We start from the raw sequence: 21,673 nt of genomic DNA, 5'->3' as shown, positions 1-21,673 counted from the left end.
TGTAAATGATTTTCATCCTGGTATATGCAAATCTTTGGTGGCATTAAGTTTTATAATGGTTGTAGAGCTGTCTGGGCATGCCAAAATCAGATAAGTATCTTTTGAATACATAATATCTTTTTAATATAAGTCAAGTGTTTGTTTCTAAAGTCTGTATTGAGATGCTATAAGAGTCTAAAATTTTAATTGAACTCTGTGGGGGAAAACACTTTTTTAGAAGGAATTTAATAGCAATAAATCCTTGAGGTATGAAAAAGTGAAATTGAAAATGGGGGGGGGGGTGGTGGAGAGAAGAACCAAATATACTCCCTTGTTATTTATTAACAAAATTTTGGCTTTTATGTCATCTAAGAAATCTCATCTCATATATGACATATTCCTGTACTATTTAGATTTTATTATGTGTACATATGTACTCATCAAAATAAGAAATCACTTTATGGATTATGCTGTTATGTCCTTTAAGGGGGTGTCTTCTCAGCTGTAGATTGTGAATTACTGTCCTTGGTTTGGGGATACTGTCATGGAATGTGATGGGTTTGACCCAGCTCAGTTCAGTGGCTGTGCTGACTCTGTCTTGGTCTTAATCTTCTTAAGCTTCATTTTCCTTATCTGTAAAGTAGAGAGAATAGTGACTGTCCCAGAGCTGTGATGGATTTTATTGCATGACACATATCGGATTCCTTAGCACAAACAGAAGTTGTATTAAGAAGTGGGTGAATGTTTTGCTTTCTATCAACAACAAGAAGAACAAGCCGAACATGGTGCTGCTTGCTTGTAATCCCAGTGACTGGGGAGGCTGAGGCAGGAGGATCATGAATTCCAAGTCAGCATCAGCAACTTAGTAAGGCCCTAAGCCACTTAGTGAGACCCTGTCTCTAAATAAAAATTAAAAAAGGCTGGGGATGTGGCATCCATTGGTTTAATCCCTGGTACAAAAACCAAACCAAACCAAACCAAAACAAGAAGAACAAAATAATAATAAGGTTTATGTTGCATAGTATTGTAAATCATGTTGTTAATTGTAAAATATACCACTGTGAAAATAGTGCTTATTTCTCTCTCAAATTTTCATAATATAGTATATATGCACTTTTTAAATGGAGTTTTTTCATTGAGCGGATTCTGCCATCTTTTGTTCAAAATTATAATACATGCTTGATTATTGATTCTTTTGTTCCAAGGACTGGGCCAAGTCCTTCCCATATGTATGGTTCTCATTTCATCCTCATAACAAACTTTAAAGGCTGTGCTTCTACCAGTGTCAGGAGCTAAGATCACAACCCCAGGCTGTCTGACCTTCAGCCACTTCAGTAGATTGATTGTCTTCTTGCAGAAATGCGAGATTGGACGATTCTGACATGTTCGAGGGAAAGGTGATAGGTGTCTTGGGGGTTAAATATGAATCAGTTTTGATCTTTTTATTGATATTTGGATTTGTTCCTGTTCATGTTCAATCTTGCCTCAGACTCAATCTCTCACACTTTGTCTCTGCTGTTCAGGTGACAGAGGGAAAGCAGGACCTGGAAAGAGCGTCTCAGCTGGCCCGGAAAATGAAGAAAGAGGCCGCCTGCCTCTCGGAATGGCTCTCTGCTACTGAAGCGGAGTTGGTACAGAAGTCCACTTCGGAAGGTGTGCTTGCTGACTTGGACACGGAAATCTCCTGGGCTAAAGTAAGTTGATATCTCCTCAGTGTGACCTTTGGCACTTGTAGGGGATAATCTTGGTGGGTACTATTTTCTTCCATTTCATATTAAATATAGCCTTTTATTTTATTTTATTTTAGTTTTTTTTCCATTTCTCTGTCCCAGGAAGAACATTTTAAAAATAAATATTTTAAGAAGATATTTTTATCTTATTCCCAAAGCAGTGAACTCATATGGATCATGAAGGCCTTTATAAGTATTATGTTTATGTGATACTTGAAACCACCTTCAAAATTAGTATAATTGTTTCAATATTCAATATTCAGTCTTTACAAAGTATCGTGCTGATTTTAAATTTTTAATAATATTTTAACCAGTCTTTTGATAATAAACGAATTAATGTCAAGAATAGTGAGATTTTTTTTTTAACAAAACCAACAAAAGACTTTTCGTTGGCCCTAGAGTGATTTTGCAGTTGCAGAGACTAGAGAGTTGATCTGCCAATTTTCAGAGGTGCATGAAGAGTCAATTGGATCACAGAGCAGTTCTTTTACCAAGGAACTCTGTTCCCTGTCAACTTATTTACAGACAGAAGCAGATATACTAGCAAGAGTGCTAAAAAAATATAATGGATACAGAAACAGGTGTTGCTATAGAGCCTGGAGTATCCCTGTTGATAGTCTCTGTAGGTGTTCACTGTGGGCATTTCCCAAAGGTGGCTGGAGGTAGCTGGGTGACACGCAGCTGCTGTTTACCTTAAATGCTCAGTGGAGATGACACTTGAGAGAAAATGAAGTAGTAGGCTCTGAGAAGAGTATTCACAGTGTGGAAAATAGCTTACAAAAAGTGTGGTTATGCCATAAGTTTTGTAAGTGAAAGGGGTAAAGAAAGGGACGTATGAGGGAATGAGGGATGTTGCAAGGCATCGGTGTTGCATGGGTGAATGCAAAGCAAAGGCTTTTGTTAAATTCAAGTTCTTCAAGGAAATGTCTTCTTTGTACAGTCTACCGTAAAAACCATTATTTTCACTGAGCACAGTGGTGCAAGCTTGTAATCCCAGCAGCTCAGGAGGCTGAGATAGGAGGATCACAAGTTCAAAGCTAGCCTCAGCAATATAGGGAGGCCCTAAGCAACTTAGTGAGACCCTGTCTCAAAAAAAAAAAAAAAAAAAAAAAAAAAAACAAAAAGGGCTGAGGATGTGGCTCAGCTGTTAGGTGCCCCTGGGTTCAATCCCTAGTACCAAACCAAACTAAACCAAATCAAAACAAAAAACATTATTTTCTTATTAGCAACATAATTTTTGTACATCAGTTCCTGCTATCTATATATTTCATGATCCCCAGTTAATGCCCCAAACTGCAGATAATACCGTGGTCTGTGTTATTGTGCTTTTTCCTATATTCATACATACGAATTCAATGCCTTTCCATCTTAACTGACCTCTCACTGTGTACTGGAGCTATAACTTGTGCAGTTTGAGGTGAGACAGCAAAACAAGCATAATTTTCTTTTCCTTTTCACAATTTCATAGAGAAAATTCATCCTTAACATGGGCCCTACCACTTGATGCACATGATGCTTTTCTTTCTTTGTGAAGTTGACAGTTGGTACCATTTTCCTTTAGGCCCTCATGTTACAGTGTCCCTTGGCTTTCTGCATTGTTGGGATCACAACTAGCACTTGAGCCCATTAGGAAGTAAAATAAAAGTTCCTGGAACACAAGCCCTGCGACTTAGCAACTGTGCATCTAATCAAGGAGAGGGCTGCAAAGTGACTTCTAGATGAGGAGGGTGTACATTGTGACCCCACCGGACATCCCAGGCAGGAAGGAGCAGGATAACAGGAAATTTCTACATGCTACTCAGAACAGCATACCATTTATATCTCCTAAATTGTCTATTTTTTGAATTCTCCATTTAATATTTTCTGACTGTAGTTGCCTGTAGCTAATTATAATTGTGAGAAATGGAGCAGTATAAGCTAATTGAATGAAATTTGCACAGTGTGATATGGAAAAAAAAAAAACAAAACAGAAGCCAAATCACCTATACTCAAACACTCCCCTCCTGTGTGTGTGTGTGTGTGTGTGTGTGTGTGTGTGTTTCCAGGTACATATTGACACACACAGGCATAGTTATATTGTTTAAAAAGCAACTATATCATATCTAGTGTTTCATGACTTTCTTTTAAAAATTCATATCTTCAACATTTTCCTTCACCTGTAACGGTTGTATTACATGTTAGAGATATGCATAGTATCTCATTAATTTTTTGTCCTACTGAAATAAGTACTATTTTTCACTATTGTAAGTAACACTATGATGAATATTCTCATGGCTAAATCATAGCTAACATTCATATGTGGATAGGTATTTTGCCCTAAAATTATTGGTTCAAAGGACATATCTATCCTAAAGCCTTAAGCACATTAAGAAATTGCCCTTTGGAAATGTTATATGTCCCACCTATGAATGAGAATTTGTATTTGCTTGCTTTAATTACAACTTTGATCACAGTAGGCAAACATCTTTTTTTGTTGTTGTTGCTATTGAGTTAGAATATTTTCTATAAGTTTATAGGCCACCTGTAACTCTCTTTAAAAATGTCCCTTTTCCTGTAACTCTGGCCATTTTTCTATCCCCAGATTACTATTTTAGTTTAAGCTCTTTGTTAAGATCACTAATTCTTAGTGTGTTGAATATGACTGCAAAAAGCTATTGCTGCCCATGGAGTTTCCTTAAAAGTTTTTAAGACAAAAATGGTTGTGTGTACTTTTAAACATATGGAATCCATCTTTTCAACATTATTTCTGCCTTTAGTATTTAGAAAGGCCAACTTTACTCCAAGGTCATGTGATTTACATTATATTTACTATGTTTATATACTATATTTATAGTTTCTTCAAACCCTTTTATACTATCATCTTTTTACCTTTAATGCTTTGATTCTTCCAGAGTTTATTTGTTGTACATGATGAGATAAGGCTCTAGAGTGCTCTTATAGGTAACCAGTGATCTTGGCACTGTTCATTGAGTGATCTTTCTCTACTGATATGACATGCCAAAGTCATTCTTCTTATTTACCTGTTGCGCTTCCTTGTTTTCTGCTGCACTGATCTGATGATCCTGTAAAATGTTTCAGTTCCTTATCTATGTAGTTTTACTTTTATTTATTTATTTGTTTTGTACCAGAGTTGAACCATCAAGCCACATCCCCGGCCTTTTTTATTTTTTTTTAAATTTTGAGAAAGGGTCTTGCTATGTTGCTTAGGGCCTCATTAAGCTGCTGAGACTGGCTTTGAACTCAGGATCCTCCATCTCAGCCTCCTGAGTGGCTGGGATTACAGGTGTGAACCACCATGCCTGGTTTTTGTCTATGCAATTTTATGCTATATTTTAATTATAATTAAGGATTTCGCAGTCTTTTTGCTTCTTTTTTGGTATATAGTCAGTCTTATATGAAGAATTATTATTAGTCTCAAATTATTAAAAGAAGCACTGTTTTAAACATTGACTGGAATTGCATTGAATTAATGGATTTGTTGGAGAAGAATTGATATCTTGTTGAGTCTTTTTATTAATATGGTATGTCTCATCCCCTGTGCTCTGCCAGCTTCCTTCACATTCCTACATACTATTTTGATTGTTTTTATTCTAAACATTATATAGATATGCAAAGAGGTTTGCTCCTATATATTTATTCTATTGCTATATGAATGCATGCATGTGTTTTCTTTTTTCTAATTGCTGATAATACACAGGTGATGTTGAATTTTATATATTTAATAGTTAATCTTTTTATATACATATAAATTTATTTCTAGTTGATTCTTGCCACTTTTTTTTCAGGTAAAGACTATAAATATTGATGTTTGTTTCCTAGAATTATACTCTTTTAAATTTCATTTGATCGTATAACAGATTTGAATCATGAAGATGAAGTATACAAATTATACAGCCCATTCTTTTCACTAGAATAAAACAAATTAAACATCAGCATGTACCATAATCACCCATCTTTTCAATACCATGTTTTCAGACTTAAGGAATGTGCATATTTCACAACATTTTAGTGTCATTGCACTTAAAGATTACGTAAAATTATTTTCAATGCAAAACTTACATGGCATTTTCATCTCTGCACCTAATTAGTATTTTTATTCCAAAAATCATTATTTTCAATGTATTTTCTTTGCTATAAAATCTTTAACATATATGTGTATATTATTTAAATTCGATTATTTGTAGTTAATTATTCCTTATAGCTCTTACAGACTATTTTAGTCCATTAGTACATAACCACTGAAGGAATTAGTAGAGAGTGTGTGCTATGGGTCTTCTTTTTACTCCTTGTTGGTGAAAAATTTGTGAAAGAAATATTTCCTTTCTCTCATAAATGTACCAATGATTGACAGGGGCCAAGTGAGTGTTTAAACTTTTACTCACTTGTGGTTTGCAATTTGCATGCTTTCCAAAATGTGATCTTATGATGTTCAAATATAAACTTGAGCTCCTTGAAGAGATTGATTTAAATGTTGGTTTAAGACGATGAAACAGATTTTAAAAGGTGCCAGGGCAGTGATAGTAGTGAGGTAGCTATGTGTCCATGTTGTTTTTGATTTCGAGAACTCAGTGCTTTACTTTTCCTTTCTGTGAATGTAGCTTTGCCTGCTCAAATTTCAGACTTTTTCAGTCAGATTATCATAGTTTCCCGACTATCCTTTTCTATGTTTTGGTGGTTGTAAGACGAATCATAGACTTGTTAGTTCTTCAATGATTTTCTTAGGATGAAACATTTTTGTAATGTTTATATGACATTATATATCAAGACACTTAGCTCCAGGACAGAATCCTTGTGAGTAATAATAGTACACATGCAATAGATTCCCATGATGGTCTAGGAGATAAATTCATTGTAAATTTTTAGAATTCTGAGCTCTGGAATCTTTCTGCTTTGACAGCTTTCTGTTCCTAAAAATGAAATTGATTCTTTTTATTTAGACCTCTGATGGAGGGTGATTGGTATTTTTGTAATAAATAAAATTTATTCTTAAATTAAATAATTACACTTTTCACATCACAATTTCTTGCATTCTTTGATCTTTGCATAAACATTGTAATATTTGTTAGGAACCTAAGAACTCTCACCTTGTTGCTAAATTGGGTCTGTAAACTTTGGACACATTACAGAAGATCTAGGAAGTCGTGGATTACTGTGCATAGGTGAAAGAGAAGTTAAAAATGTATAGGGTTCATAAATTTTTTTAATATTCTGAAAGATCAAATGGGTCTTGGTGCTTTTATCTTCTAGAATGTTCTGAAGGATCTGGAAAAGAAAAAAACAGATTTAAATGCCATCACAGAGAGCAGTGCTACCCTCCAGAACCTGGTCTCAGGCAGCGGGCCCGTCCTGGAGGAGAAGCTGTGTGTCCTGAGCGCAGGGTGGAGCCGAGTTCGCACCTGGACAGAGGACTGGTGCAATACCTTGATGGTGTGTTCCCAGACACGTTTAATGCTCCCTTGTTCCTTTCTGCTTTACTTAATCCTAAATGAATGCAGCTTTGATTGGAGTTTCAAATCCCATTTTCTGTGTGCCCCAGCAGTGTTTTGCTTGTGAATTAATTTCATCAGACTACATTTTATTTTGCCTTTGAAAAGATGATAACTAGAAAGAATTCACAGTGCACCAATGAAAGAATAAAATATCTGTGGCATGCATGGAAATATGTACTTTAACATTTAAATGTACTTTGTTTCATTGTAATAATGTCATATAGTATTTAATTTTCTTTGCAATGTCCTAAAATAGTTAAGAGCATGGATTCTAGCATCTCATAACCTATGTAAAATTTTTGACTGCTAGTCAGGTGGAGGTTACTTAAACGCTCTCTATGCTTTAATTTTTCTCATCTATAAAATGGATATTATTATACTTTTCCTTCATACAATGCTTGTGATGATTAAAACTTAAAACATGTAGTGGTCTCATGTAACTATATGTAAGCAATCAATTTTAAACATTATTGTTATGATTATGACAATTGTTATAAGTTATAAGTATGGTTATTCCATGATGCTGATAATTATGTCATGGGAATTTGACTGTTTAGTTTTCATAGTGGTTTTTCTGTTTTCCTCTTGACTAACAAGGATATATGGTACCATCATCCTCCCCACTTACAATTTATTCTTTTTCCCTGACATAGCTGTTAGGACTTTTACCCAGTTCATATAATTAACTGGGTAATGGATACAGACAGAAAAAACCATAAGTTATAATGTGTTTGAGCATTTATTCCAATCCATTAGGATGTGTAGAGCAGGGAAGGTCATGGGCTTTGATCAAGCTCTCCCTTAGATTCATATTCCAGCCCATGACTTGTTATCTGTATAACCCCAGGTAAATTGTGCAATGTCACCAAGCTTCAATGTTCATATCTGTGTAGGGATGGGAATAAAAGTACACATCTAACAGAGTAGTTCATTGATCATTACAATAAAGGATCTGAGGTTCTTGCTCATAGAAAATGCTCTTGAATATTTTATATATTCACTTTTGTTGTTACTAGATTATTCCACATCCTTACAGACTTTGCTTCTATATTCTTCAGTTTGTACCTTCTGAATTCTCCTTCCAGGCAACATCTTTCTAGTTCTGTTAGAACAATCTGTGTAGCTGTGTTACAGGGATCCGTGCATCTGGTTCTTCTCTGTTCTTTTTTAGAAGGCAGCACACTGTTAGCCTTTTGCCCATAGCATTTATTAGTCCACATTTTCTATTTCAATGATTTTTCTGTGTCATAGATTAATATTTTTTTTCCTTTCATTAAGTCTTCTAAGATTTTTTTAGTTTCCTTTTTCCTATAAAATATCATGAAGTTGTCAGTTTCATCAGAAGGCCTGCCCCCTGTTTGTGGTCAAGTTTAATTTCCTCAGCCTCAACAACTTCCCCAGTTTTAATCTGCTCAGCTGTTTGCTTCTGTTTTGTTCTCTCAGTCACATTGTATGTCATACCCCAGGAAACAGGACTGCAGTCTGAGCCAGGTGTAGTATTCAGTGCTGGCAATACTGAGAGAAAAGACACTGGCCCTGTCCTCTCTGCAGATGTAGTTTGTGGAGCCAGCAGAATGGAATAGGTTGAGTGTGATTGCATTTAATGAGTTTTAAAAATACATGATTGAGAGGGATAATGAGATCAGTTGCAATCTAGGAAAGAGGAATAAGAGACAAACTTGAAATTGAAAAAGAAACTTTCGTCTTTTATTCTTCAACTTTGTATTGTGTTGAGATCTAAGTCAAGTTTAAAAATGCTTAGCCATAGCTGTGCATTTTTAGTATTGAGATTTATTCAGTAAAGAGAGCTTTGCAGGGAGGTAGAAACCCTTCTTTAAATTCAGCATACGGTTTGCTCTTTGAAGGTCTTTTAAATCTCTTCTAAGATTATCATCTTAAATATTTCATGTGATTGTGTCAGCGTTTTATTAATTCCTTTGTAGAACCATCAAAACCAGCTGGAAATATTTGATGGAAACGTTGCTCACATAAGTACCTGGCTTTATCAGGCTGAAGCTCTGTTGGATGAGATTGAAAAAAAACCAGCGAATAAACGGGAAGAAATCGTGAAGGTACCAAGTCTAGACACATCAGCCAGACCTGGCAGGGGGTAGAACTTTTTGCAAATGTCTTTTCTCTTGTGGATGTTTTGAGCTACTTGTGTTCAAGTTATTCTCACGCAATTGATTTATTAACATTTAGTTGGTGGGAAAAGCTGAAATCACCAATAAGTTTTATATGAACAGCTCTGGTTGATTGTGCTGATTCTTATTAGGAATCCCAGACATTTACTTAAACCACCTCTAATTCTGAGTAAGCATCACACACAAGTTAGATTTTGATTTTTCCCATGGGATAATTTTGTGTTTTTTTTTTTTCTTTTTACAATTAGCGTTTAATATCTGAGCTGGATGATGCCAACCTTCAGGTTGAAAATGTCCGTGATCAAGCCATTATTTTGATGAATGCACGTGGAATTGCAAGCAGGGAGCTTGTAGAACCAAAATTAGCTGAACTGAATAGAAACTATGAAAAGGTGTCTCAACATATCAAAAGTGCCAAAGTAAGTTATTAAATTTTTAGAGAAAACCATTTTTTTTCCTTATGGGAATGTGTCTAAATGATAGATGGCAATATGGCATATACATAATTTTTAAAAATTAAAATGACTTTAATTGCTTTTTTCTGTGAATGGAACATTTGTCCCTTTTATTCATGATTGTGCCTCTAGAGAGAAAACAAGGAATTACCATTGAAGAAAACAACCCGTTTGAGAAAAGTTTTCAAACACTCAATTCGAAGTTAAAATTAACTATGAAATAATGAGATTAATTCCCAAGGAAGGCATGAATATTAAACCCATAATTTCATAGTCATACTGTCATATGAACTGAACACACTTGTTTTTTTTTGCTTACACATAGACAAATGCAAAAATTGCAAGTAACTTCAGAGTTTAGATTTTACAGAGAGGTGTACTGCTTGCCTTAATAAATTTAAAGAAGGGGTTTATGAATTTTAAAAGAGATAAGTAAGAGCTTTTCTCTGTAAAAAGGTGTTCATCTGTGCTCCAATGTGATGCTGTGCCTCTGTGTCTTTCCCATTTTCTCTCTGTATTCTTGTTTTATAAGGGAAAGAAAGGGAGCATTCTACTGCCATGCTTTAAGGAGTGGATGCTTCAGTAAGTGTTAAGTGGAAAAGATGAGCATATTTTGATGGTTTGGTGGGGGAAAGGCTGAGCTGAGGTCAGGGCTGTCTAAACCATGTGCCATTCTCAGGAATCACAGGAGTCTGTGTTTTTCAGGATCTTGGCTTGTGCCCATAGGATGGCATCTTTTAAAATATTAATTAATTTTTTCACTTTTTTTTTTTTTTAGATATAGATAGAGTATATTTTGACGGTAGAGTGTATTTTGACGTATTATACATGCATAGAGTATAACTTATTTTATTAGGATCCCGTTCTCGGGGCCGTACAAGATGTAGAGTTTCACTGTTGGTGTATTCACATATAAACAAAGGAGAATTATGTCTGATTCATCTTACTGTCTTTCCAATTTCCATCTCCCCTCCATTTCCTTCATTTCTCTTTGTGTAATCCACAAACCTTCGATTCCTCCCTCCACCTTATTGTGTGTTAACATCCACAGATCAGAGAGAACATTCAACCTTTGGTTTTTGGGGATTGGTTTAATTCACTTAGCATGATAATCTCCAGTTCCATCTATTTACTCACAAAAGTCTAAAGTCATTCTTTTTATGGCTGACTAATATTCCATTGTGTATATATACCAGATTTTCTTCATCCATTCCTTTGTTAAAGGGCACCTAGGTTGGTTCCATAGGTTAGCTGTTGTGAACTGAGCTGCTATAAACATTGTAGTATGCTGATTTTAAGTCATTTAGGGTATATTCTGAGGAGTGGGATAATTGGGTCAAATGGTGGTTCCATTCCAAGTTTTCTGAGGAATCTCCATACTGCTTTCCAGATGATTGCACCAATTTGCCGTCCCACCAGCAATGTATGAGTGTGCCTTTTCCCCCACATCCTCGCCAACATTTATTTATTCTTGATAATTGTCATTCTGAGTGGAGTGAGCCGGGATATCAGTGTAGTGTTAATTTGCACTTTTCTAATTGCTAGAGATGTTTAACATTTTTTTCACATATTTGTTGGCCATTTGTATTTCTTTTTCTATGATGTTCCTGTTCAGTTTCTTTTCAGGAGAGCATTTTTATATTGTTAACCTTTAGAGAGTTGTGTATTGAGATTATCAATGAAGACAGATACACTTTTGTGTGTGTGTGTGTGTGGGGGGGGGAATAAAAATTATCTAACCTTGCTTTAATTTGAAATATCTGATAGAGTAAGCCAAATTATCTTTTATAGTTATGAATATGCTTAGATTATTCACAATTTAAAGAAAATAAACAAAAATCTTGCTTTGGCTTTTGTTTTTCTTATCTCCTTACTGTATGATCTAAATTTATTCTTTTCAATAGATTTATGGGAGATTTTCTTGGTATAAAAAACAATGAACAAGACAGGATAGAGTAACAGGAAATACAAAGAAAAATTTTACCATCATCCCTATGAATAACCTCTGCAAATCTTTTGCCATTTATATCTGCTTTTATTCATAAGAGACACTTAAATATCAATTTTTTGATTGTTTTGCATATTCTCCTTTGACATGATTCTTAATGGTCACAGAGTATTTCATCGGGTGATCTGTTAAGATTTTCTAAGTTCATTTTCCACTTTCATTGAGCCTTTATGAGTATTACATTTGTTAAGATAATTTTAGACTTATCTATTTGTTCTTCTCTTATTATGTCACTGAGGTCAATTCATTCTTAGAGTTCCTTATAATTGTAGCAAAATTGTGCATCTAACTGTTAAGTAGATTTTTCCAAACAGCCCATTAGAAAGTTTAGACCAGTTAATACTTCCATAATGAGGTTATGAGAGTGTTAGTTTTCCCGCACTTAGCCAACACTAAGTGCCATTTTCCTGCATTTAGTTTTATTAAAAAAATATTTGGTGATTACTGTTATAGAAATACAAATATTTTCATATAGGCTTAACCTGAAAATGTTGCATTGAGAAGTATTTTTTTTTTTTTTTTAATAGTTGGGTATCACAGTCCAAGAGAAATGCTTCTGGGGCAATGTGACTGGGAAACATTCTGTGGATGTCCTTCCACTGGGTGGCGGGTCCTATTTCTCCCTTCTGTGGCCATGGCAGGGATGGCTTTTGAATGTTGCTTTTGCCTTCTATGCTCACATGTGCTCTCAGGATCCAGTACACAGCCATAATCAATTACACACTACCTCACATCTCTGCTAGACTTTGGAGAAAACAGGTCATTCACAGAAGCCCATGTGGTTAAAATTGTTGCTATATGAATGAATTAAATTAAAGTCAGTTCCAATAAATGATCATTCCTCTCTTGACACCCTGTCTCTGGTTATTCGGGGAAAGTTAAGAATACATCTTCAGAGATCCCCTTTTCTTCTACAGCTGCTTATTGGTCAAGAGCCACTGTCGTACCAACATTTGGTTACCACCGAAGCATTTGAAGCTGGTGTGCCTTTCTCTGACTTGAACAAATTAGAAAATGACATAGAAAGCATGTTAAAAGTTGTGGAAAAACACTCGGAATCCAGTGATGATAATGAAAAGGTTGGTTGGAGGGGATTTGTAAAACCGCAGTCTCATTTTTTTTCTTCTCTTTTAATTATATTTTTACCCACATAACCTGCCAATCATGACTGAAGAAATCCAGGTTTTCTAAGTGTCAGTGTAAGATTTGTCAAGTGCTTTATGTAATCATGCTTAACTCCACCCCACCCACATGCTGACTATGTAATCCTTAGCGTAACTTGTGCTAAACTAGCTTTGGGATATTTTAATTTCAAATATGAAGTATTTTAAGTGAAACATGAATTATTTTTATCATTCAGGTTATGATGACTTCTGCTGTACTTCATATGTTAGTTCTCTCACTTGCTGATGATAGTAAATAACTATGCATTTTTCTTTTGAATCATTTTTCCCTTTAAACATTCAGATGGACGAGGAGAGAGCCCAGATTGAGGAAGTTCTACGAAGAGGAGAACAAATGCTCCATCAGCCTATGGAGGACAATAGGAAAGAAAAGATCCGTTTGCAGTTGTTACTTTTGCACACAAGATACAACAAAATTAAGGTCTGATGGGAGAATCCTGGTTGCATTTACAAAACTTATTCAGCTCCTGCCATTGGGTTGTTTGATTTCATATTCTTGGATGCTTTAAAAGAAACCTGTTGGGATATTATCTCCTCCTTTAATGCATTTTACTAGATAGACTGATATTTTTGGATGAGGCAGGAGTCAAAGAAGTAGAAGAATAAAACCTTATTAGTGGTCTTTTCTGATCATGTATGAAACGTAGAAAAAAATTCAGTCCTTTTCTGAAGTGACTCTCTCCTTCAGTTCTGCATTTGATATGTGGAGGTCTTGGGCACATCAAAAATTTTTTTAGTTCATAAATAACCAGTCGAAACTGATGTACTGTGATTTATATTCAAGAACAGGATTCGCCTTTAGTTGACAGTGCTGCATCGTAACTGGGTCTGGTGATCCCAAGGGGTCTGCTCTATGGAAACTCCTAAGGAATTGGTTTGCTTTGATGATTTTGGACTCTGAATCGATTCCAGTGTAGATGTGGCTTGCTACTGGATGCAGCCTTGTGATATGCCTCAAAGTGACTGCCCTTTCCCCATACCCTCATTTTTCCTGATTTATTTTCTACCTCAGTCAATGACCTTAAAAACTAGCCAGTCTCTCAGGGCAGACTCTAGCATCACTCAGCTATTTCTTGATCCCACATACCATGTTCCTCTTCCACGTCAAGCAGAGAACAAAACCATGGGACTGAATGAAGCAGATATAGGTCTGAACTGGAAGTCAGCACTCAATCCTTATTATAGGACCATGGGAAAGTGCCTTAACATCTCTTGGTTCACTATACTTTTCCGTTATTCCCAGACCAATGGTTTTCTCCCCAGTTGTTATAATGTGTCCCCTTCAGGTTTTTTTTTTATGTTCAGTTTTTCTTACTCTGGTGCAATCCTTCTTATTTTCTTCAGAATTATTTTCCCCAAAGTTATAGCTGATTGTGCCATACCTTTACCTTCAGAAAGATTGCAAAATACAGAGGCTTTAAGTGCAAGAGTCATCAGTATAACATCATCTCAAGGCTACGTCTTCTTTCTGTCCCTCCCCATGTAGAGAGCTTTGCTGGTTTTTCTTTACATTTTCCTAAACGCACTATCCACCTTGGCACCTCTGAGTCTACTCCTACTTCCTGGAGAGATTTTGTCTTTTTCTTTTACCCTAAAAATGCATTATCTTTTCAGATATAGCTCCATTTTTCACTTCTAACACGTATCAGATTTCATCAGAGTAATTTGTTTTATTGGGACTTTTTAAAGGATCTGTCTCTCCTTGTACTTCCTGGAGACTCCACGCCATTTCTCATTCATCTTACATGTATCTATATGCTCATTTCTTTTTTCTTTTGGTACTGGGGATTGAACCCAGGGAATGTTCATCTCTTAATGCCTCTTGGGATCAATTCTTAGAATTCCTTGCTATTGAAGTGACGTTGTACATACATTGGCTATTTACTAGATTTTCCAAACAACCCAATAGAAAATTTATGCCAGTTAATACTTCCATAATGAAGAGGGGAGAGTGCTAATTTTCCCACACTTAGACAACACTAGAAGTTATTTTCTTGTGTTTATCTTTATTAAAATTGTCATATATTCACTTTCAATTATATAAAAATGAATCTTTTTATGTAGACATTATCTGAAAGTGTTCCATTGAGGAGTATATTCTTCTTTAAACTTTAGATCTCAAATCAGCAATTATTACTGATCTAAAATAGAAGTAATTTTTAGGCTTTCAATACATACATTAATTTTTAAAAAGCTTTAAGCTATTTCAGGTGCATTCCATGTGGTTTCATTAGCCTTATTAATTGTAACTAAAATGATTTACTTGTTTCATTAGAACAAATATGTTATATATATATATATATATATATATATATTTTCAAATATGATATATAGTTTTCTAAATCAATATTGTTCTTAACTATGACCTTTAGAATCATTTGAGGAAGTTGAAAAACAAACAAATAAAACAACAATAACAACAACAACAACAACAACAAAAAACCCAAAACAGCAGTACCTTCAATTGAATTCTTCAATAAGAATCTTTCAAGTAAAATCTAGATGTGGTTATTTAGGAAAACAAAAACTTTTTGGATGATTCTAATGTACAGTCAAGATTGAAGGCCACCAATTACAGGACTCATTTTCTTATTTGAAATATGTATTAGATCACCTTTTCCCGTTTGTGGACTAGGCTGTAACTAATCTGAAATATGCATGAGGGCTTTATTAAATAAAGATATTAGCCCCCTGTCATATTTGCTATAACATTATTTTATTGGTTTTCATCTTCTAATTAGTTTACCTTTAACATGTACTGATTTAAAATTTTTATTTAGCCACATGTGATTTTTAATTCTTTTTTCATGTCTTTTAACCTAAAAGTTCTTATCCTCAAGAATTGGTAAAGGGTCAATTCTGTGTAGTTCTGTCTTTTTCCTCCCTATAGTTTGACAAAAACAAAACTTATATAAGATTTTATAAAATACTCAGTTAAAATAAACTCCATCTATTTAGACTCAAGTTTGGTGTGATGAGCCATATCATGTAACACCGTCTCATTTCAATACTAACCTGTAGTGTCTTTCTGTTTCTGTGTCTTTGCAGAATTCTTTAAAAATAAAATTTTCCAGAAGGAAAGTCTAGGTCAGGTCAGATCTTAAGGACATTTTTTTTTCCTTCTTCAAGGCATTTTGATTGATTACTCTCTTGGGGGGGAAATCTATTCTGGGAATATAGAAAGCACATCTTGAACTGCCTTGCTGCCTCTGCACGAGTATGAAAGCCCAGAAAAATCCTGGGTTGTCTTTACAGTCTGGACAGAAAAAGAGGCAGTCTTGATGAATGTGATTTATTTTTTTAACTTAGAGCTTTTTAATACCTACTGACCTCCCCAGTTCATTCTAAAGCCTCAGGTCCAGGTGGCTTTGACGAATGACAGTCTGTTATGTAACTGAGGAAGCAGCACAGAATCCCTGATCTTGGAGAAGTTGCTGAGGTAGAAAAGTGGCTCTCAGACATATCCACTAGAGCAAACTTAAAACAAAAATTTGGCACATGGTTATACCTAATGAAACTCAATGAAGAAAAGCATTACAAAGTTAAATGTCCTACAGACACCAAGTCTGGAGCCATTTTTGGTCTTGAATACACCAGATGGCCTGTCTGCAGGATCCTGATTCATGGGTAGGAAGCCATGCAGGAGAAGGGGACCCAGTTTCTCTTCTACTCCTTTGACATATCACTCAACCCATATGTACTTTTATTGGTTGTTTTCTTTTTCCTTAAAGATAAGATGAAACAGTTAAGCCTCATTTTGTGATCTTCCCAAACAAATTATCTTATTGGAAATAAAAACAAGAAGACATTATTTTATATTTTTTTCTTTTAGCATTTTTTAATTGAAAGCTGGTTCTTGCCAGGTATGGTGGCACACACCTGTAATCCCCATGATTAAGAGGGCTGAGGCAGGAGGATAACACGTTTGAGGCTAGCCTTAACAACTTAGCAAGACCTTGTCTCAAAATAAAAAAATAAAAAGGCTTGGGATGTAGTACAGTGTTAGAGCATCCAGGATTCAGTCCCCAGTGCCACAGAAACCAAACCAAAACCAAAATTAAAGCCAAAAGTGGTTCTTGGGCGAATGTATTATTTATTTCGGCATTCTTTTATAATTGCTTAAAAATAGAATTTGCTCTTGTAGACAATATACACACATATCTAGAATTTTTTTTCTGACTAAAATTTAAATATATGGTATGAGGATGGTAAAATTAATATTAGAAGTGTAATTAATCCTATTGGTAAAGTCAGGAAACCTGTAGACTTCCTACCTGGCTGCTCAGGAATTGATGAAAGCAGTAGTTCATCAAATTCTAGGAGGCAATAAATACAGACCTCTGAAGTTAACACCATGTTACTGACTCACAAATTTGAGTCTGGAGCCTTAGGTTTCATTGTTTCATTTAGGTATTGTAAGCATTTTCAAGGTCACTAACTGAATGAATAGGCATTTGTGATCATTTCCACTAACATTTTTGAATTTATAGATGAATATTACTTTTTAAAAATTCAACATGGAAGTAAAAATGTTAAGGAAGGTACCTTAATTTGTAAGTAGCTATATTTTGTCTTTTTTGCAAATAGCACTTATTAAATTATAATCGTATAGGAGTAAAGGACTGGAATTCCTTATGCAAGAGGCCCAGCCTAGAGAACAGTTTATTATAGAGAAAGCTCTGAATAGAAGATCCAGAATAATTACATCAGGGCAAATGAGTAGTTCACAGAGCCTCAAGGCTGTCAACTTTAGTACTTTAGGATCCATTGTTTTCTGTAGAATATTCATGCTATATAATATTGTTCTTAAAGGTAAGATTATATAATGAGTTACCTGGATAGTATTTTAATCGAAATTCCCACTGTCTTTCATATGTTAATTTTAATTTTTTTAAACTTATTTTTTGAGATTGGGTCTTTCTGTGTTGCCTAGGCTGGCCTTGAATTTCTGGGTTCCAGGATCTGCAATCCTCCTGCCTCAGCCTCTTAAGTAAATGGGACTATAGATGTATACCACCTTGCCCACTTGTGATGTTTCAAAAACAAGTTTAACTTATGTTTTCAGCAGTGAAGCCCTGAAGTGTTTAATTGTGATATTTTTAAAATGGTGAAATAAGCTAGGTGTGCTGGCACATATCTGTAATCCCAGCTCTTTGGGGGGCTCAAGCAGGAGCATCACAAGTTTGACCAGTCTGGACAACTTATTAAGGACCTTGTCTCAAAATAAAATGAAAAAGAGTTGAGATGCAGTTCAGTGGTAGAGTGCTTGCCTAGCATGTGTGAGGACCTGGGTTCAGTCCCCATATTGCAAAAGAAAGGGAAAACAAAGTTTTCATTATTGGCCACATTTTCTCATTTCTTCAACAATTTAGGAAAGGAATTGTTATGTCTCCTGGTTGCAAAGTGAGTTTAAATAACTTAGATCTTAAAGAGAAACTTTTCAAACATTAACTTAATCAAAGCTGTTTTAATATCAGTTAAAAATTAGAATAAAGATTATTAAGGATTCTGTAGCAATACAGTTTTAAAATTTAAAAAATTGTGGTTAAAATTCTTTATTTTGGTTCATGGTTTTGAATGCATCCACATAATAGTCTTGTATTTTTCTCAATTTGCTATTACTCAGTGTGGGGCTCTTTTAAAATATGTGCACTGTTTTTTCAAAAATGTTTTCTAGGCCATCCCTATCCAACAGAGGAAAACAAGTCCACTTGCTTCTGGAATGAGATCATCACCTGTCCCCTCGGATTATGTGGTTGAAATTAACAAAATTTTACTTACCATGGATGATGTGGAATTATCACTTAATATTCCTGAACTAAAAAACACTGTCTATGAAGACTTCTCTTTTCAGGAAGACTCACTGAAGGTAAATCTGCAGGCACTGCAGAGGGAATAGCCAGAATTATCATGCCCACTTAGATGGCCCAGATCCTTTAAAATTGTACCAAGGAATAATTAATGGATATGAATAACAAAACTTTCTTATACTCTCCAGTGAATTATAGTAAAAATTTTATTTAAAAAAAATTGGTTATGAATTTTTATATATGAACAGTTATGACTTATTTTTGCAACAGCAGAGACCTTAAACATAAGTAGAGAACATATTCCTGTCTTACAAACTTGTTTGTCCTTTGAGTGAAATGTCAGCTTTTGTCTGGTCATCTAAATGATTTAAGATTGGCCAGTTGGGATGGTATATGGCATCTTGATTCTGAGTTAGTTAAACTATTAAATTCTGTCTAGGCTTTGTTGTACAATTTGATTGCATTTACATATAAACTCACAATAATATCACTGATAGGTTTGATAACTTATATAGTTCATTTCTGTCATTTAAACTATCATAATTAGATCTTTGAAAATATAAATAATTCCAGTCTTGAATGCTCCATTACCTTTTCAGAATGTAACAGAGGTTTTCATGTCCTGTCCAAAAGCCACTTTGAACATCAGTGAGAATTTTCCCCCTTGCCATTTGTATTACATTCCTCACACTTTGGCCAATGCAGCTGTTCATTAAAACAACAACAACAACAACAACAACAACGTTTGTCCTCATTATTATTTTAAATGAGAATTACACAATACGTATTTTTGGTTATCTGTGATTCTTTACCATTTTGCTGGATTTTGGTAATGCATGACAATATGTTTTTTAGAATATCAAAGACCAACTGGACAAACTTGGGGAGCAGATTGCAGTTATTCATGAACAGCAACCAGATGTTATCCTTGAAGCCTCGGGACCTGAAGCCATTCAGATCAGGGATATGTTGACTCAATTGAATGCAAAGTGGGACAGAGTTAATAGAATGTACAATGATCGTAAAGGGTATGTACAAACTAAGTTAATATTTAATTTGTAAAAATATGTCTACAAGTTCATGTGCCATGAAACAGTTTACTTGTATAGAGAATTTATTTTATATTTTTGAAATTTGGCGTATCTAATAAATTGTTATGAATACAGCCCCTTAAAGAGGAGATTGATCACAAATAGATGACATGTTTTAACATAATGTCTTAATAATAATGAAGCACTTTTAATTTTTAGTATTTAAATAGTATCCATTTTTTTAAAAAAATTAAAAAGGGTCTTTAGTTTACTAAAATGCACATACTTTTTGTACACACTTGATTAATGTGGATGAAGATCAAAGACAGTGACAGAGTCCATCTATAATCTTTTATAATCTTCTGTTTGAGAGATTGTTTCTAATCCTTTTTCTTACTAGATTTTGACCAGGCCTATTGATAGGTGGAAATAAATCTGGTTAGAATTTTAGTCAATAGCTGTGAATGTATTGGAAATGCAAATAAAGTATGAAATAGCTCAATGTGCTGTAATCCCTGCAGCTCAGGAGGCTGATGCAGGAGGATCACAAGTCAAGTTTAGCAACTAAGTGAATCTTGTTTCAAAATAAAAAGGGTTGGGGATGTGGCTCCCCTAGGTTCAATCCCTGGTACAAAAAAAAAAAAAAAAAAAAAAAAAAAAAGAAAGGAAAAATAAGAGAAATAAGATGACATAAAGTACTGTGTTAACACAGGACAGTACATTGTAATATATTGGAAAACTTCAGAGATGCAAAAACTAGGCATCATTTTAACCTTTTTCATATTTCATGTGACTATCTAAACCTCAAGAGGATAGCTTTTAATAGCCCTTAACTTATTCCTTTGAATGGGATTTTTAGTATCATCTCTTTGTACATTTAGAAAATATCCATTTAAGTACATCTTTAACCATACTTATAAAATAGACTTGATTATTTGATTAAAAATAATAGTAACATTTTAAGACTTTGGATTACTGTACTTCTTTTTAAAAAAAATATTTTTTAGTTGTTGCTGACCTTTATTTTATTTATTTATATGTGGTGCTGAGAACTGAACCGGGTGCCTCACACATGCTAGGCAAGTGCTCTTCCACTGAGCTATAACCCCAGCCCTGGATTATTGTTCTTCTGCCGACAGAATGTGTTCTTCCTTTTGAACCCTGGATAATATTGACGGGATTTTTTAAAAAGAGCTTTGCCAATTTTATAGCAATAGGTTCCATATCAGTTTTATTTCACCTTGTTATCAGTGAGATTTGAATATTCTTTGTTATCAGTGAGATTTGAATATTCTTTGCCTCAGATTTGCTCTTTTTTTAATCATGATATACTTTTAGCTTATTTTTGCAAAAACTTTTTTTTCATTAAAGATAGAAGCTATTTATGGTTTTATTTCTTGTTGTTTAAGTGGACATAGCTTTTCTGTGTCCTTTAATTTTGTTAATGGTGGTTTTTTGAGATGTGGAAAATTTTATGTAATTCTCTTATAATTCTTTGTGATTTCATTAATTTAAATGAAACTTATATGCATGTAAGTTAACTTTTTACTATGAAGCAAATATTTATGTACACTTTAAAAAATTTTTTTAGCCAGGCACAGTGTTGCATGCTTGTAATCCCAGTGACCTGAGACTGAGGCAGGAGGACCACAAGTTTGAGGCCAGCTTGGGCAACTTAGTCTCAAAATAAAAAATGAAAATGACTGGGGTTGTAGCTCATTGGTAAAGTGCCCACTGATTCAATCCACAATACTTCCTCTTACCCTGGCAAACTACAACAAGACCCAATTTTTTATTTGCTTAATTTAAAATGCACAGTTAATAATCTAATCCATCTGAAATT

At 34.6% G+C, this 21,673-nt stretch overlaps 1 protein-coding gene across 5 annotated transcripts in view; it reads left to right on the top strand.

The window, feature by feature from the left end:
* The window catches only part of Utrn (utrophin), a 514,146-nt gene that overhangs the window by 197,059 nt on the left and 295,414 nt on the right, over positions 1-21,673 (top strand). For all 5 annotated transcript variants that reach the window (XM_026397636.2, XM_026397635.2, XM_077801941.1 and 2 more), the window contains 8 exons: positions 1,503-1,673; positions 6,957-7,136; positions 9,142-9,270; positions 9,591-9,761; positions 12,723-12,884; positions 13,273-13,410; positions 18,667-18,858; positions 19,655-19,827. In XM_026397636.2, coding sequence (XP_026253421.2) covers positions 1,503-1,673; positions 6,957-7,136; positions 9,142-9,270; positions 9,591-9,761; positions 12,723-12,884; positions 13,273-13,410; positions 18,667-18,858; positions 19,655-19,827 — 1,316 coding nt within the window. The remainder of the gene's footprint in view (positions 1-1,502; positions 1,674-6,956; positions 7,137-9,141; positions 9,271-9,590; positions 9,762-12,722; positions 12,885-13,272; positions 13,411-18,666; positions 18,859-19,654; positions 19,828-21,673) is intronic.

The sequence above is a fragment of the Urocitellus parryii genome, chromosome 8, assembly GCF_045843805.1.
Source record: "Urocitellus parryii isolate mUroPar1 chromosome 8, mUroPar1.hap1, whole genome shotgun sequence".
NCBI lineage: Eukaryota > Metazoa > Chordata > Mammalia > Rodentia > Sciuridae > Urocitellus > Urocitellus parryii.
Note: the sequence above shows the minus strand (reverse complement) of the source record. Positions and strands in the feature narration are given on the sequence as shown.